The 19,124-nt window shown below is 34.7% G+C and overlaps 1 protein-coding gene across 1 annotated transcript; it reads left to right on the top strand.

Moving 5' to 3' along the window:
• Positions 1-424: 424 nt before the first annotated feature.
• On the top strand, positions 425-4,133 carry LOC146138765 (vitrin-like). Its single transcript, XM_083394779.1, has 4 exons — positions 425-620; positions 1,624-1,785; positions 2,402-2,521; positions 4,010-4,133. The coding sequence occupies exons 1-4, from the start codon at positions 551-553 to the stop codon at positions 4,024-4,026; spliced, it is 369 nt and encodes a 122-aa protein (XP_083250905.1). The 5' UTR covers positions 425-550; the 3' UTR covers positions 4,027-4,133.
• The last annotated feature ends 14,991 nt before the right edge of the window (positions 4,134-19,124 follow it).

Raw genomic sequence — 19,124 nt, 5'->3', positions numbered from 1 at the left:
TCATTTCGTGATATTTTTTGACTTATTTCTCAGAACCGGACTAGTTTGCCGATTTTATTAGTTTAAAGTTTACATTTTTATGACACGGAATTCATTGGAATTGACTTGTTCAATCACGCCTTGACTGGAACTTGACTTGCTATTTATTCAAAAAGACTCGTCTTTGACTTAAGTTGTCGACCTAGATTTAGTTTTTTTACAAAAGACTTCCTGAGAATTAAGTGATATCTAAATAATTTTTACAACGATGAGTATTACTTTCCAGAGTGAAACTATCCACCTTCCGCGTTACTTTTGTAGACCTGCATAAAATCACGTAGGCGAATGCGTGCGCAACTCTATCGCTAGTCTCCCGAGACCCTTGACTTTTTTCAACTCCTCGTGCATTATAACGAGCAAACCATTCACGGCCCATTTTCTGCACTGCGTGTGTGTCTAATAGCTTGAGGAGCTTTGTACGTTGCATCGAGTTGGCAATTGGATATTTAATTTAAAGAATTCAAACTATTTGTTGTTTGCTATTTTAAAAGACTGTTGTATTAATTGCGCAATGAGTATTTCAAAACAACTTTTGTTGTTGTTTGTTGGGATGTTTTTTCTCAGGATGGCATCGGGTGCAAGTAAGTGGCATGGTTGGTAAAAACATTTAAGATAAGTTTACTGTTTTAACACAAGTCTTATAGTACATCAGCATGATAGGCTTTGCCAAACCTAAAACTGAACGCCATGATCGATAGCAAATAGAATTAACGTTCGAAACTCATTTATCTGTAGCTGGGGACATTACTTTAGTTAATATATAATTAGTTTAATTCCTGTAATGCAATTCAAGTGATTTTTGTAGTTAGCGCGATACTAATCATCTCAAAAGCAATACTGCTTAGGGAAGAAAACTATCCCTACAAATTGTTATAGAAAAAAGTTAGTTGGAATATACAATTAAGACACTGCGGATAGTACGTTGGAAAAAACAAGTCAAATTATTGAGCAATTAAAACATTATTTACAATAATGACAAGCAATGCTGTAACTAAGTCATTTTGAAATGATACGACACCTAAAAAATTAGAAGAAAAAAAACAATTGTAACAAACTGATCGTTAAACAATCTTAGCTTTCTAACAAAATGTTGAAAAAAACACAGTTAAATTCGAACTAGGCTTTTAGATGTACGATATAATTAATCAAAGTGAAGTCCTTTGCTCAAAAGACTTAAGTCGACATGTGGTTAGAATACCGACAGTCTAACATTTACGGCCATTTGTCCCTCGAGACAGCAAATGAAACTGGAAACGTGATGCTCGTCACGTATGCTGTCTTAAGCGCTATAAACATATCTAAGAGATGTCAACAGCTAAAAATATAATGGTGAAGTTTCTGAGTAAGGTTATGTGTTTTTTCGCTGAAATAAATGCGATTTAGTTATCCTAATGTGCTTTGGATGGAGATGCGTGGCATTTTTACTCCAATTTCACTTCGGCAATAAATCGATTTTGCTTTATACAAATCACGATAAAACCGAAAAGTATGTTTTTTATTTCATTGGATATAGAAGAGGTATTCTAAATAGTTTAATTCTATAAATCCACTGTTATAACTATTATGAAAACTTTCGTTTCTCAGGTGTTTGCGCAAAAATGGCAAATTCCGAAAGTGCCCAGAAATTTAGCATTGACTGTCCAGCCGGATGCCAAAACGAGGTTAATTATTTGGTTTGGGGAATTGATATTTACACCATCGACTCATCCATTTGCAGAGCGGCTATCCATGCTGGAGTCATAACAGGTAACCGAATTTGTTATCCCTTTTTCAACATTATATTCGAAAGTAGAGCGAAAGGCGTCGCAGACTCACCGAATCTGTCGACCAATGATGCAAGCGATGGATTTCGGTATACTAATGATAACTAAGCCGTAATCGTTGGTCAAAAATTCAGCTTCAGATAGATGGCTAGATCACAGTTGTTGAACACGTGTATGTGTGTATATCTTTCATTATTTCCGGAAAGTTGAAGTTTGTTTAAAGCTTGCCCTTTTATTACAGGGTCGATACAGCACACACCCAAAATAATATACTAATATGAAAATTGGTAATCTCGTCCGATTTTGAGCAATAAATAATTTTTTTAAACTGTCGCAATCTTAAATGATTTACTTACAAATATTGAAATAAATGAATCCGTTTTACTACAAAGTGTTAAATGAAAACCTTTAAAAGTTGACTAAATGCCACAAATTTAAGACAATTTTACCGAAACGACTTAACTCAAGTAAAGTCATTAAAAAACAGTGACTTAGCACTCCAGTCAAGCCATTGGTCAGGTGTGCGCCAATCTATTTATTACGCATGTTTAAAAAGTTTTTTTTGTATTTAAATAAATCAGGAACTTACCTATTTTTAGATACCGGAGGACAAGTTTTTGTCAAAAAGAACGGTGGACAAGACGGTTTCCCTGGAGGAACGAGGAACGGTATTACCAGCGTAGATTACGTTTGGTACTGGAATGCATTCGTAGTTTCAGGTAGGTTGTGCATTTTTATGTGCGGTTAAACTGCGACTTGGGTCCTATGCACGACAAGGCATTCAGTGATGATGATTGTTTCAAGAAAGCACAATACATTGCACGTATGTATTGCGTTGTAGTGCTTCCTACCTTCAAAAAGAGTTTGCGTAATATTAGGAATACTTCGTTTAGGTAAGTATTTGTTTTAAATAGATTCGATTAATTATGATGACTCCATCTTTTGTTATAACACTACAACGCCAATTTCGCAGTGTGTTAGACACTACAAAAATTGTGTTGTATATAACTTTCTATATATCGTAGTTAAAAGTCATGAAAATCATCAACGTTTGAAATCAAATAATAAGTCAATTACAGTCAAATCACATTTAGAGCAAGTCAACTTCAAGCCACGCCCTTAACGCCAAATTATTAGAATTTATTTAAACTCGTACGATAATGAGCAATAACTGAACAAAAGAATAAAAAAACCTTATAACAAGCAAATTGTTTTATGTTTAAAAATTAGGATAAGTTACTCAATTCAAAAAAAAATACTGAAAACCCTTCATTGTAACTTAAATCAAGTCGAGTCATTTGCAAAAATGGCTTAAGTGCACTTAAACAAAGTCATTGACTTAAGTCATTACAACACTGCCATTTAATGTACCGTTTAAAGTTTAAACGATTATTAAGTTATAACGAAATTAGGGTTCATCACATTAAATCTAATATATTCACAAACCTGGTTACAATGAAACGTCAAAGTTTGAGGTCTAGATTTTTCGTCTGGTTTCATTTTTCTCCTCTTTTATGTTTGGTTTCTGCAGCGTTGTAGAAGTTCACTGAGTTGGTGCTGATGCCGACTGCTCCACACACAGAAAATGCAAGCTTTATATTGGCGCTAGTTGGCCCCGTAGGCCAGAATTCCATTAAATTTCAAAGTGAAAAGCGCGAAATTCCCGGGTTAATTAAGTGAACTTACGATGCGTCCATTGTATGCGCGAGTGCAGTTGGTGCAAAATACTTCACGATTCACGCGTGTTCATGTGACAGTCGAGAGCTACCTAACACACTTGTTTATTAACTTGTTAATTCGTTAATTGTAATTTTACTAAATTGGGCAGCTGACATGGACAATTGCATATTAATAATACATTTTTATTGTTTTATGAAAAATGTTTTTAATTTTAAATCCCATACGAAAGTATGGGTATCAATTTGAACGTTTTGAATAACTCTTTATTCATTAAAAAAATATTCGAACTTAAAAATCATACCTACTTCTGTATTGGCTGCGGTAGTTTACTACGTCTTACTACAACCTCCAAACATTGTGCTTTAAATATTTTACTTTTGAAAAGGTTTTTTTCGAATTTTGTGTCAGTGAAAATGTACAACTTTAAGATGTTATTACAACTATAATAAATCACAATCTAATTCACTAAGTGTATTCCAAGTCACAATATCAGTTTACTTGAAATGTGTTTTTTTCTTTTTTAATAGATTCTCCAATTGCTTAGTCAGCGTTCACAGCAACTAGCATCACTGATTTCGTCGACAAGCTCTCGAACTAATTTTAATGCAACTTGTCACAACCAACGGTCAGCCTTTAATAAAGGCTTGTTCGTGTCACATATATTGTTGTAAGTTTGAAATAAACTTAACATATTGGCTGAATGTTGCAGTTAGACGTCAATGAATATTAAACATGTGTGGAAAGTAGGTTGTATGCACTTTCATAAAGGTTTTGCGAGAAGCGATTATACGTTATTGCTTCTTGTGAACTTAAAATTTATTTTACATTAAAGTTGTTAGTTATGTATAGAAAAAACTAGCTGCTTGCAAAAATATTCTAATGAAAACAAAAAGGAAACAATGCACTTGTAAAGTTTGTAAATAAAAATTCAATATAAACTACACACAAACATAAACTTTAAGGCGTCTATTCAACCGAAATATCATTTATTTCTAGCTTGCGTTTATTGCTTTTTGTAAATTGATAACATATTTGTAACATAGGATTTAGATTAAAAGTAACCCTCTCCAAACTAAAAACTATAACAAAATATCGAAATGTGTGGTGTTATTAAGATAACTTCTTTATGACGTCACGTTTAGATGTAACTTTGTGACGTCACGTCGTCTCTGAAAATGTGTTTATGTCCCCCCTCAAATAGAGATAGAAAACTAGTCAAAAATTAATATTCTTTAATAAAATTTAACCCTTAGGTTGCAAGCATCGTTTAAATAGTTTTAAAATTATACGATATAAACTGCCGGATCATTTTAAGCCTTATTGTCACATAACCTTACATAAACATACACAGTAGTCTACACATCCAGGATACTTTTTTGGTAGTTTTTTATAGATTATATTATTGGTCTTTTATATATAATACTTTTCAAAAGATTATTGTTAGATCAAGTAGTCTTTTAATGATTTAGAGTTGTCCCAAGTGATTGAATTTTTCCTCAGAGTTTTACTGTACAACGAATTTCCATCATGTAAACAAGGTGTCACTTTCAGTTTTCCTAAATGATCTCGCTTTTTTCGAGTCAAATGGCCAGGCACAGAAGCGATGGGTTGCCCACTGATGTTCAAAATATGAAGTTTAATATAAACATATTTATTATTACAACATAAAAGGTCGTGAGAGTTTGCAATAAACATGGTAAAATGTTTGGGCCACTTGACGAATTAATACCTGCACTTACGGTAAATGAAGTAAACATACTCCAAACAGGAATAATGCATTATGTATTCACATTGCGATTTCGCAATTCGTATTCGACTGTGAAAAAATAACACAAAATCAAAATCAGAGGAGTTTTAAGGTTAAGAGTTGTTTCCATAAACTTGAGCACTGAAGTAACTAACAATAAACGACATCAAGTACGTTTACTTCGTTTTACTAGCTTTATTCAATAAGTTACAACATAGCTGCTGTAACAAAACTGTGTTAAATACATGACGAATATATATATAAGGAGTACCGCACCCAAATAGAGAACTCAGCTAAAACTGACTAAGCGTAATAAAGAAAAAATGCAATGGAGACGCGGGACTCATAATGATAATTAAGGAGAGAGGCAACAATGAAAGGAGAAACTCGCCGAGGTAAATATCATAGAAATCAGAGTTAAGAATAGAAACATAAACCATTACAAGCACTTAGATTGATTTTAATATACAATAGTTACATACTGTATTGGTATCGATAGTCACAATCACAGACTTGATCATAGGTATATTGCGTTTAGTGCTGACCGTAAAGAGGCTTTGGATATTTTAACTGTCGAAGAGAAGAATGGTCGCAAAAAAGGCAAGTACCGCTTTTCCAATGTCGCTGAATGTAGTTGTGGTTTGGTCAAACGTTCCTAATGCGTTGTTTACAGCTGTCGAAGTATATGCTGTCGAAGTGCTACTGTCGTTTTAACATTCGTATGTGTTGGTTGAGAATCTACATCATTTTAAAACAGTAAATAACGCAAAAAAGACTTAAAGCCTATTCCAATTCATTTAACACTGATTGTAAAAAGGTCAAACATGCGGCCCGCGAAACCTTTTTTCTTGTCCAATATCTCGAAAACTACAGCCAAATTAAATAAAATCTGACGAATTTTCACAATATTCTAACACTACTTTACACTTAGATATTTCCACTTAGGGTTTTCTTATGTTATTTTTGAGATCAGGCAGCTATTTTAGCTGAACAAATAAGGCATAACAATAGTTTAGGATCTAATTTTAGAACGAACTCACGCAGATTCGGTCGATAAGTTTTTTTCACTTCGGGCGTAGAAGCTGCCAACGTTTTTCCACTGGTTAGCACAGACGTATTTTTGGCTGGGCAATCTGTATCAAATTTTAAAAACAACATAGTGCAATTTTAAAATCATTTCATAATATTTTGGAGCATAATGGTTGGAGGTTGTAGTAACACGTAATAAGAATATCAAAGCCCATACAGAAGTGTATCATTTTGAACGTTTCGAATAACTCTTTATTCATTTTCTACATCAATGTATTTGTAACTATGAAAGCAATATAAATGATGCATTTTACCGAAAAAGGTGTACATTATGTTGATAATATATTAATGAATTCAAAGAGACGAAATAATTGTATAAAGTCTCATTTCACAACGTGTTATATATTCGTCTTTTATCTAAACAAATAACAACAACAAAAAAACAGATTAAAGTTCACAATGTGGATTAACGTAGCAATAAATTAGTTCTTAATTGTGAAATTTACTATTTATTTTTGTTTGCCCAATTGTGGACATTACAAATTATTTTTTTACAAAAATTGTTATAAGCAATAAAAAGAAAAATAAAGATGCTACCTTCACATTTCACCAGCAACATTAGGAAAATTAAAAGTGATAATTGATTTTCCATCTTTTTTGGTTCTTCAAATTTTCTATGAAACACATTTAGACTTTTAAGTTACAACAATATATGATTGACAAATATTATTACGACACAAGTAACCCTGAAAATTCGCTACAACCATCAACGTGACGTCAGACACTGAGCTATCCTTGGAAAACTTTTCCAACCTGAATGCATAGCACCTTTACGATAAAGCACTAAACCTTCAAATTACGCCACACACTCAAAGGTTCACAGTCCCCATGCAATTTAAATTAATAAAAGCTTTACATGGTGTCAGGAACAAACAAACGATTTTTTTTTAAGTTTTATTTACCGTTTGTAGTTATTGTGGAACCGGTTTCACAACACACGTACAAGTTGACAAAGGTTTATATTGTGGACACAAAGGTTGGACTGATTTAAACCCGGCGTAAGGCAACACTTCTCGTTGAAACCCGGCAAAACCTTACCGTTCAATTTGCTATTGTCGCAACTTTACCTAACATTTCCGCTTTATTGTATATCGTTAGACTGTAAGGTTACAGTATGTATGAGTTTACCGCATTATGTTGACTCAAACGCAGCATTACAACAGAAATCGTGCTCTGGACCGATCTTAAAATATATAACCATATATAATTATTGCATTCGGCTACTCAAACAAATCAAACGTTGACCCGACTTTTGGTCGCGACCTGTGGGTTGAGAAACACTCTTGAAGTTGTGCGTTCCAGTCAACACAATACAATAATCTCAGACACAACATCACAGCCTAACTATATGCAATAAAGCGGAAATATGAATTAGAGTTAGGTCAATACCAAATCGAACGGTAAGGTTTTGCCGGGTTTTAACGAGAAGTGTTGGCTTACGCCGGGTTTAAATCAGTCCAACCTTTGTGTCAACAATATAAACCTTTGTCAACTTGTACGTGTGTTGTGAAACCGGTTCCACAATAACTACAAACGGTAAACAAACTTAAAAAAATCGTTTGGATTGTTCGTGAAACAATGCAGACATTTTATTGATTTAAAGCGCATGGGGACTGTAAGCCTTTGAGTGTGTGGCGTAATTTAAAGGTTTAGTGCTTTATCGTGAAGGTGCTATGTATTCAGGTTTGAAAAAGTTTTCCAAGGATAGCTCAGTGTCTGACGTCACGTTGATGGTTGTTGCGAATTTTCAGGGTTACTTATGTCGTAAAGATATTTATAAATTGTGTATTTTTGTAACTTAAATATCTCAAGTCCAAGTGTTTCAAATAAAATTTGAAGAATCAAAGAAGATGGAAAATCAATTATTGCTTTCCATTTTCCTAATTTTGCTTGTGAAATGTGAAGGTAGCACCTATATCTTTATTTTTATTGCCTATAACAATCTTCTAAACAAAATAATAGTAACGTCCACAATTCGGCAACGATAAATTTTACAATTTGGATCTCATGTAATGGCAACGTTTATCTACATTGCAAACTTTAATCCGTGTATTTTTTGTAATTTTTTTACATAAAATCGAATAAATTTCACGTTGTAAAATGAGACTTTACAATTATTTCGTCTCTTTAAATTCATAACATTTTACAATGCCCAAGGTATATTCTGTAAATCATATTATATGCTATTGAAGCAGCATAGGTCATATATAATATTTTGGTTTGCTATTTAATACAGTGATTACCATTTTCATTACTATATTTTTACTATAAGTACACCCTTTTTCGAGAAATATTTTATCATCTTTGACCGCATGTCCCGCAGCCTGTTATAAATCAACTCACACCTAATAAAATAACAGGAATATCAATTCCCATATTTTCTAAACTAAGACGTTTTTACAGTTTAAGTTAGATCTTTAGGAAAGTTGATTCATGTGGTGACGATGAAACAAAAGTTTTACCTTTACCTGTAGCAATCTAAATCGACTTTCTTTCAAGGGATGAAAATCACGATAGAGTAATACATTTTATTTTGTGTTACACAGCGTCCTGTAATCGCGTGATTAAGCTACACTCAGGATCCAAAGGTTTAATCAACTCGACCAATTTTCCGAACCAGTACCCCAAAAACTCCAGATGCACCTACAGACTCTTCACTACGGCAGATCATATTGAAATCACATTTGAAGCATTTAGCCTTGAGGATTCTTACAAATGCAAGTAAGTATCTTAGATACCGTAGCAAACCGAGAGGGGTGATAGCCCTAGAGCATTTTGCACCAACTCTATTCAAAAAACGGAAAACGTTTAAAATATTTGTCAATTTTAACCTGACAAGTTTTGTATGTATCAACTCATGCCGATCAACAAATACCTCTGTCTATTTCAATTCAAAAAGGGTTGAGACTAAATTATATTTAGTGCATGAAACTACAAATGCAACAGTAACCATTCCTGACAGAATTAGTTTGAAGGAAGCTTAATTACGAAAGTCACAAAAATAAAACTAACACAAAAAAGCATCGTGTCCACGTAAATACGAAATACTGAAAACTCTCGTCAATTTTGTGATGTAACATAATATGAATACCCCCATAACAAACCATATTGTTTTTGGTTGTTACTTTGATCAGACAAAATAGGATGTTATTTAACGACCATATTAATCTTGTATAGCAATGACTACGTGTCAGTGTACGACGGTTCGAGCATTTACGCCAATTCGATGCGAAAGTTTTGTGGTTTACAATTGATGCAATCGTATTACAGCAGTGGAAAGCATATGACAATCTACTTTAAATCTGACGTCCAACTTCAATTTCCTGGCTTCAGCATCAGATACCGAGTTGGTATGTTGAAAATTCATTGAACCTAATTTCTGATAAACTAAAAATACAAGTCATGCTGAGAATCGTTTTATGTAAAATAATAAATTGTTAACACTTACTTGTATCATACAGCGTCTTGTGATCGCGATGTTAAACTAATTCCGGGATCCGAAGGTTTCATAAACTCACCGAATTACCCAAACCCGTTCCCGGTAAACTCGGAGTGCACCTACAAACTCGCTACTACAGCCGGTCACATAGAAATCAACTTTGCAGTTTTGGACATTAGACAATCACGGTATTGCGAGTAAGTTAACCCTAAACGTTAGGGATAGCTTTGCTGGCCCTAAAGCTTTCAGTATATAGTTTTATAAAAAATTGAATGACAATATGATTAGACGAAAATATTAAACGAAATATACATAAAGAAAGAAAGATCGTGTACGAACTATTTACTTATATTACTGAAGTCCAAAACTGGAATATAAAACCGGGACTGGAAATACAAAACCGAATCTGTTGACATGTACGAACTATTTACTTATATTACTGAACCCTACCTAAGAAAGGGTTTTTCTTAAACTGTTAAAATAAAATGGGATTAGTTAAGCTTTACACTTAGTCCAAAACTGGAATATAAAACCGGGATAACTGAGCAACCAGATTGAAGGGGATCCACAGTACCATATGATTTATTTAATGAAACATTCACATATGTGTGTTAATAGCTGAAGTCTGGCCCTTCGAAGCTGCTTTTTGACCAACGACTACGGCTTTCGTATCATTAGTACACCGAAAGCCATCGCAGACTCGTCGAATGTGTTGATCTATGATGCAAGCAAGGCAAAGTAGAAAAACAACTAGCCTGCAGTGAGTTCGAACTCACGACCTCCGGTCAAGCCGGGACCGTCGCTCTACCAACTGAGCTATGCAGGCTCAGAAGGGAACGAGTCGAGAAACAACCATACGCCAATGCTTGCTCAATTTGTGAGTACAAGCAAGCTCATTGAAGGGGATCCACAGTACCATATCATTTACTTTAGTACACCGAAAGCCATCGCAGACTCACCGAATGTGTTGACATGTACGAACTATTTACTTATATTACTGAACCCTACCTAAGGAAGGGTTTTTCTTAAACTGTTAAAATAAAACGGGATTAGTTAAGCTTTACACTTAGTCCAAAACTGGAATATAAAACCGGAATAACTGAGAATCGTCAGAATACCTCAAATAAACATCATATGCACTTCAAATATTGCCATATACGACATCAACGCTTTCTGGAAGGTTGTGTGGCGTAAAATTACCAAACAGCTTTTTTGTTCGTAAAGCTGAACTGCAAGTTTATTTTGAATAGCAACGACTACATCTCAGTGTACGACGGCTCAAGTAGCGACGCCACTTTTTTGGGCAAGGATTGTGGTTACATAATCCCGCCACCCTACTCCAGCAGTGGAAAATATTTGACTTTATACTTTAAATCTGATACGACATACCGTTATTCTGGTTTCCTCATCAGATACAAATGTGGTGAGTGTAGCAGTGTTGTAAAGAAGGCATTTTGAAATAACTTAAGCTTAATTCAAGTCATTTGTAAAATAACGTAAGTCCAAGTCAAGTCTTTGTCAACAAATCACAAGTGAAGTCATAATTATAGCTCGTCAATTCCAAGTCAAGTCCTTGTTACGAAATTTACGCGTTAAATTACCAGAAGAGATAAACTAACTCGATTGCCACAATACCTATACTCAGAAAAATAACAAAATCGCAACATATAGCAAGCTTACCGTTTCATTTAGAAAAATTAGGATATATACCTACAAAAAAATCTTTCAAATATCACTGTGATTTAACCCAAGTCATTCGTCCGAAAGACATAAGTCAACGCAAGTCATTTTTCCCAAATGACTTCAGTTAAGTGATTGAAAAACAGTGACTTAAGTGCACTCAAATCATTACAACACTGAAGTCTAGTAATGAGCTGGTGAGTGTGTCTTATTAATGAGACTTACGCCACTGACTGGTTAGTTGTAACCTTGTGGAAAAGAAGCAAAATAACTTAAATTAACATTTTCAATCAAATTTTCGATGACTTACTGATGGAAAAAAAAGGAAATCTTTCTTTCGCTGTAACGTTGTTTTTGCTTTGTAAAGTTGCTTGACATAACCAAGCGAGAAATATGTTTCAGGGCCAGATCATGCTTTTCAGAGGCCCTAAGCAATTAAGACTTGGGTTCGCTATATGTATCAAAACATAAACACAATAAACCACACACTATATTATCTTCGAAAATATAGAGAGTTTAAACATGATACTTGAGAAAGAAAAATTGACAAAAAATATTTTTAACCGGGTCAATTAGTCCTCGCATACTTAAAAGTCCTGGCATACTTAAATTATTTTTAAAACACTGAGACACTATTGGAAATTGGGGTATGGAAATTTCCTTGTAGCCCCCATACCTTGGTTCCCCAAACACGTGCCTGTTTTGTTACTTTAATCCAGTGTCCCCACCCGATGGAAGTACTTTGACAGCACCTACTCCCAGAATAAAGAATTATGTTTCAACAAAGCTCGACCGAACTACACCAAGCAATAGGAACGTTAGTGGAGTGGCTTTCACAGGTGATAATAATTAATCTACTTGTTGGAATTTATTGATATATGCACGATGTTGTTTTGTTTTATTTTGTCGTTAAAATTATGAACAAGGACGCAACAAATCAGGTATGTCTTAAATAACTTTTTTATTAAACCAACAACTGCAATCTCACTATAATATTAAAGTGGGAAACTTAAAATTTGGGCTCTACTTTGCTATATACCATATATAACAAATGTGCAGTAATTCGACTATTTAAAAATCATCGGATACATTCTGCAACTGGTACGTGAAGTGTTAAGTTGAAAACAGGATTCGCTGAATTATTTCTTTGATTGTAACACCAATATGCGTGTTGTAATGACTTGACTTAAGTGCACTTAAGTCACTGTTTTGAAATGACTTGACTTGACTTAAGTCTTTTGAACAAATGACTTGGGTTGAAATAAAGCATTTCTTCAAGTATTTTTTTTTTAAATTGAGCTGTTTGTCCAACAAAAAACAAATTGCTTGCTATATGTTCCGTTTTTCTTATTTTTTAGTTCAGTTATTGTTCATAATCATGCGAGTTTGAAATTTCTAATAGTTTAACGTTTTATTTTTATGACAAGGAGATGACTTGAAGTTGACTTGCTCTAGTTATGACTTGACTGGGACTTGACTTGAGCAACTGATGACTTGGACTGGGACTTGACTTGTTATTTATTCGAAAAGACTTGACTTGGACTTAAGTTATTTTATAAATAACTTGACTGGGACTTAAGTCATTTCAAAATGACTTGTTTACAACACTGACAATATGCGTGTACAATAATGGTTGGAAACAAATAAGAATATTTTAACTAAATAAAAATAAAAATGATAAATAAGTTGAGATTTCTGAATTGTTTCCATTTGTTGCATTGAAAAGTTGCTCAAGCCTACAAAGCAGCAAATGCGCCTTTCTCAAACGACGAAAGTACTTTTGAAACATCTTCTACCAGAATGAAGTACAACGTATCGACAAAACTCGACCAAACAATACCAATGAGGGCTCTTGACGATAATCATTCCATAGGTGAAACATTATATAATTCACCGCACACCTTACAAGTGTTTTACTTTTATGGTTTCAGTGTCAGATACATTCCTGGTACAATTTTAACGAATTGTCCGACCAAAAGCATCCTCAGTTGCATTTCTAACCAAATCTCCCCCAGTATGTTGGTTCTCGTCTACAGACAGTTGATAATAATCAATCGTGGTGCAACCAGATGTATGACTTCAATAGTATAAGAAGCTTCATGCAGTATTGTAATGACTTTAAGTCAATGACTAAATTAAGTGAAATTGAGTCACTAATTTTAAATGACTTGACTTGACTCATTTGGTTTTGGTAAAATGAATTGGCTTAATTCCTGATTCAAAACGTTTAGAAATAAGTGGTTTTATTTATAACTATTATGATATAATAGAAAGTTGAGATATTTATTATAAAGTTGAGATATTTATCTCTTACAAAAAAATAGATTGTTCCTTGTTGTTTTTCTGTTATTTTTTTAGTTGACCTAAATATTTTTTGTTTTTATTCTAATATCATTGATTTGGCTTGGAGGTGAACTGGTCTAATAATGACTTAACAGCAGCTGATGGCTTAGGGTTAGGAATGGACTTGTTATTTTTTTATGAGACACACAGTGCGTTAATTGAAAAGCACCAGAGTTCGTTCATTCGTTTGTTTTGGTTGGTTGTGCGTGCATAACACACAGATGGCTTTACAAGATTATACGACGTATTTTTCACAACAATTGCCCTTTTTACTTTTACAGTTTACCAAGAAACACACGACAAAATGTTAACTGACTGTAACATTTCAACAACATCTATTCCCACGAGTGTAAACAACGCAATAGGAACTCTTGACCAAACTGAATTTCAAATCTGCAAAGTTCTACTCATCCTTTTATCACTATTTCTTCTCGTCAACAATTAATTTCTTTGATTCGTCTTGCCACGTATTACACTTTACACAATATCGATGCTGTTTTGTAAAGTTATGGTTCTCGACCAGTGTTGAACGTGGAACGGCGATCCGGTAAAATATCATTTTTCAGTACAGCGGAACTTAAAAAAATATTTTTTCACAAGACAATTTTCCCTTCATCCCCTTGACTGTATTTCAACTAAGATTTCAGATGCACATTTCTGCACAAATCCGAATGTTAGCCTTATGTTTCCTGAGATTAATTGTCTTAGACGTCTTGTCATCTTTGAAATTTTGACACGTTCCCGTAAGACAATTTTTCATAGTTCATCTAAAAAAAGTATTCTACTTTCAGTCCTGTTGTTGACGAAAACACTATATGCTGTACATTACAATCAACTTAAGCGGTCACAATTACGAAAACAAGGTTATATGGCAAAACTGTTGTGTTTTCATTTTTCCGTAGTTTTTTTAGACGTCACCCTTCTTGTAAAATTATCATGTGAATATTGTGTGCAATATTCGTGTTTATTGTGTGTTTATTTTATTTTCCAATAACCTACTCAGAAAATGCATAAACTGGCACAAATTATTTTACACATCGCAAAAACACCTGCTGTTCTCGAGCGAACTCGTGCGCAAACATAGAACTAAAATCCAGTCCAATCAAAAAGCTTGGCAAAACTTTTCAATTAAAAGATGTAATAAACAAAACGATGCCTAATAAATAGATTATAGCAGCTCGTGATCAATCTCAAACGATGCTACAACTTCCACTCCCCTCGGATGCCTGCATCTACATAAAAAATATAATCTCAGCACGCCAAATGTTCTGCCTATAGGTTCGAAGGTATTTTGTACAGTAGATGCGAGATTGTAATATCATTCAATAACATTCGAGCTAAAGAATGTACCAATAAATGATATGTGAAGTCATAGTTCTGCCAAATGCCAATTGACTATAAGAATCTATTACATTCGCCGGGTTGAAATCAGCCTAACTTTTGCATTAACAATATGAACCTTCGTCAATTGGTAGAAGAGATAGATCCGTTTCCAGCATAACTACAAACAGTAAATAAACCTGAAAAACACCATTTGGTTTGGCTGCGTAGGCTACATCACTCTGGAGCACTTATTGTTTTGTGGATATTACAACTGTTTGAGTCAGGGCTGCCGAGTCGGACTCGGGGCTCGGGACTCGAGTAAGACCGCGTAAAACTACCCGAGTCCCGAGCCCCCACCCTTGTTACAAATTAACTCCCACCTAATAAAATAACAAGAATACAAATCCCCATGACATTTTTCACCGGTTTTGGGTTCATTTAGCGATGAAACAAAAGCTTTACCTTTTACCTGCAGCAATCTAAATTTATTTCAAGGAAGAAAAATCACAAGAGGGTAGTACTTTTTATTTGGTGTTGCACAGCGTCCTGCAATCGAGTGATTAAGCTAAACCCAGGATCCGAAGGTTTAATTAACTCGACCAAGTTTCCGAACCAGTACCCAGCAAACTCCAGATGCACCTGCAGACTCTTTACCACGGCGGATCATATCACATATGAAACATTTAGCTTGGATTTGTACCCAATAAAGTTTTACGTTTAAAACTTGAAATAACATTATTTGGGGATGACATGGGCCGAAATTTCGTGACCCTTTGTTTTATGTAATCACATAATGACGGCATCTCTAAAATGTTTTCTCATATATTTCGGAGCAGGCGATACTGCGAGGAAGCAAGCGAAATGTTCAACGATTTATCGCTAAATATGAATTGGAAAAACTTAACAAACATTGTTTTATCTCGGGTTACAGAACTTCATAGCAGGACTGTTTATACTTGGGTACACTTTATACAAATCTGTAATGTAACTTGATGATGAATTGCAAAGCCAAAAAATTCGACTAGATCGACTTCATTTTGATCAAGACGTTTTGGCACGAACTTTTAGCATCTTCAGTTAAAGTGACTGGGAAGTAAATTACAGCATCACTTATAAAAGATCAAAGCAATTTCGGTCACGTTAACTGAAGATAGTACAAAAGTTATCGAAACGTCTTATGTAAGTTAATTGTCGGTTTACTTGACCTATTTGGCTTTGCAATTCGTTTTTATAGATAAATTTATGTTTTGCGACAGGAAATTCATCTTTTTACACCGGTTTTAAATAGACTTTGTCGTCGATCCATAAATTGTGTTTCAAACCTAAAGTTTTTTTCTGTTTCTGCAGCCGCTGTATTTTATAAAATCTTAGGTAAGTTCAATCAGCTCCTAGAGATCCAATTTTTGGACTAAACAAGTATATCTTGTACAATAACATCAACTAACAATACATACCAGGGGTAAAAAATATACACTACATACAATATAGAAACGCCTATGTTTTAAGAATATGTTGTAAGAAATGGTTCATGTTACTTTAATTTGAACTCGGGACCCGGGCCCAGACATGGACTTGGACTCTGGACTCGGACTCGGACTCAAGACTTGAAGGAATCGGTTTATTTTGCTTGAGTCGCATTCGGTACACGGACTCGAGTAAGACTATACGTAATACTACGCGAGTACCCAATTCGAATTGCACATGCGCAGTACCAAATTCGAAACCGACAAGGCCGCAAAGTGTAAAGGGGAATAACATATGCTGGAATATTTTCCAACTATATGTATTGTGGGTGGATGAATTATATAACACGCCAATGAGTGGATTGCTGAACATTCACCTGATTTTATGCAAATGGGTGGAATACAAACTGTAGAATGGCAGCCGGGCTCGGGACTTGACGAAATCGCACATTTTGCCGGAGTCGGATCCGGGACTCGGACTCGAGTTTGTTTTAACCTACTCCGCAGCCCTGCTTTAAACTGTTTATTCAGTTCCGGTTCGACGTCTTAAAGCCTTAAAAAATCGGTTCAAGTCCGACCAAATCAGCCTTTACCCGGTTCATAAAGATTTCTGTTCGGGTTTTACGTTAAACTTACTTGGTACTCCACGGCTAGATCAAGTTGGCGTACCTGGTTAAATAAAGTTAAAACAAAACAGTCATCTATAAATTTAACATTTTGTTTGCCCGTTTGCGGTTCTGCAACATTTTTAGGGACTCTTAAAAATTAAAATCCATAAATCATTGACTAAAATGTCGTGTTATGTTGTCTACATTGATGGAAGTGTACAAGGATTTTTATATAATTTCCGTGAATCGCCAGTTCTTGTTCGAATGTCTTAACCACTTAAAATCGACTTTTGTCTTTATTTCCAAAATTATAGTACATTTCAGTGACCATGGTAGTGATTCAGTACATTTGAGTAACCATGATATGTTGACAGCAATTGAACTTCAAGCAACCAGAGTTCGCAATTAACTAAAGAACACTCCCTAACTTGCAAACCAAATGTTAAAAAAACGTATGATTTTTTAATTTTACAAAACTAATCATTTCTAAAAGTGGCACAATATTACTAAAAGTAGTTTGACTTAGGCATAACAAAACAACAAAAATCAGTTTAAAAATTAACAAACAACTGAAACATATTCCACCTTACGCTGTTTTATGTATAATGCCAATTTCCGCCTATTGGATTAATAGTTAGGAGGCATTTCACAAGTCATACAGCGGGTTGACAACTTCTTCCTTTTGGTCGCTTACTTTTGTGTCGCCGTATAAAATATTGTCCACTTCTTCTTTCTCGCTTGTTCTTTCCGGAACTTCGTACACTGCGTGATTTTCGTTTTCAACAACATTATCTACAACTTGATAAGTATTTTCATTCTCAGTGGCAAGTTCGTTATCATAGCTGGTGTATAGCACGTTATTAACGACTTCCCTATGGTTCTGTGTTGCATTGGAGATTGGTGTCTCGGTTTTAGCGGACAGCTTCTGTCTTTTATGTCTTCTTATAATAAGCAAAGCTAAACAGATGAGCAGTACAATTGCGACTGCACCCGAGACTAATCCTGCTGCCAGCCTCGTGGTGTCAAGGGAATTCCCCTCAACTTTTCCGCCATTTTGTGACGTATCGTTGATTGGCTGGGAAGTTAAAAGGCTGGCGTTGAAGGTCTGCAAAGTAGAGGATACGGAGTTGAAAGTCTGCGCGTTGCTTTGGGGTACACTTGCTTGAGTCGAAAATGTCTGATTGGATTGAGACAAGTTAGTTGTGGATTGCCTTGTTGATGATTGCCTGGTTGTTGATGAAATCGTCGACGTTGGGCGTATAGTACTCCTTGTTGTTGAAGTTGTTGTAGTTATTACTGCTATTAATATAAACATAACCTTTACCCTATGGGGGTTAACAATGACTTTGTAAATGTTTGACAAATTTTAGGTCTGGTGCATTAAGGAGAAATTAACTTAATCTTAATAAAGAGAGTTTTTTTACATGTAATTATACCGTTCCAAATATGTGATGTACAGCATGACCGGCACAGAGTCTACTGATTATTTGGCTTTTCACATTGGGTACGCGTGTCAGCCATTAAAATGAGAATATAGTCATTAACAAATGAATTTACAAAACCAGAAAGGGACGGCTGTCTAACGCATATGACTAAAGCATTAGTAAATTATTCGGCAAGTTTATGCTGCCCAAATGTAAAGTGTTAAGCCAGCCAGATATCGCACACATGACCGAACCAATGTGTGTTAATTGTTTGACGCTGTACATGTGTATCATGGTTGCCAGATGGCCAAAGTAAAAAATGCTTAACTTGCCTAAAAAAGGCCAAAAGAAGCCTAATCTGCTACAAACGCTAACAAGCCTATGTTTTTGCTGAAAATAGATAATCCAATAAATGGTCATGCTGGTACATTGAATTTCTCTTTTTTCAATTTTTTTTGTAAATTTTGCTTGGCAATTTTTTTTTTTTTTAATTTTTGAATGAAACAAAAAAGCCTAAAAACGACAA

The sequence above is a fragment of the Ascidiella aspersa genome, chromosome 7, assembly GCF_963924565.1.
Source record: "Ascidiella aspersa chromosome 7, kaAscAspe10.2, whole genome shotgun sequence".
Taxonomy (NCBI): Eukaryota; Metazoa; Chordata; class Ascidiacea; order Phlebobranchia; family Ascidiidae; genus Ascidiella; species Ascidiella aspersa.
The sequence above is the reverse complement of the archived record's forward strand: the minus strand, read 5'-3'. Positions and strand labels throughout refer to the sequence as shown.

Bases quoted from the DNA above. Each gene is read 5' to 3' on its own strand.
- LOC146138765 (XM_083394779.1), top strand. From the start codon at position 551: ATGAGTATTTCAAAACAACTTTTGTTGTTGTTTGTTGGGATGTTTTTT. The intron at 621-1,623 runs GTAAGTGGCATG...TTCGTTTCTCAG, and splicing joins CAGGATGGCATCGGGTGCAA to GTGTTTGCGCAAAAATGGCA. The intron at 1,786-2,401 runs GTAACCGAATTT...ACCTATTTTTAG, and splicing joins CCATGCTGGAGTCATAACAG to ATACCGGAGGACAAGTTTTT.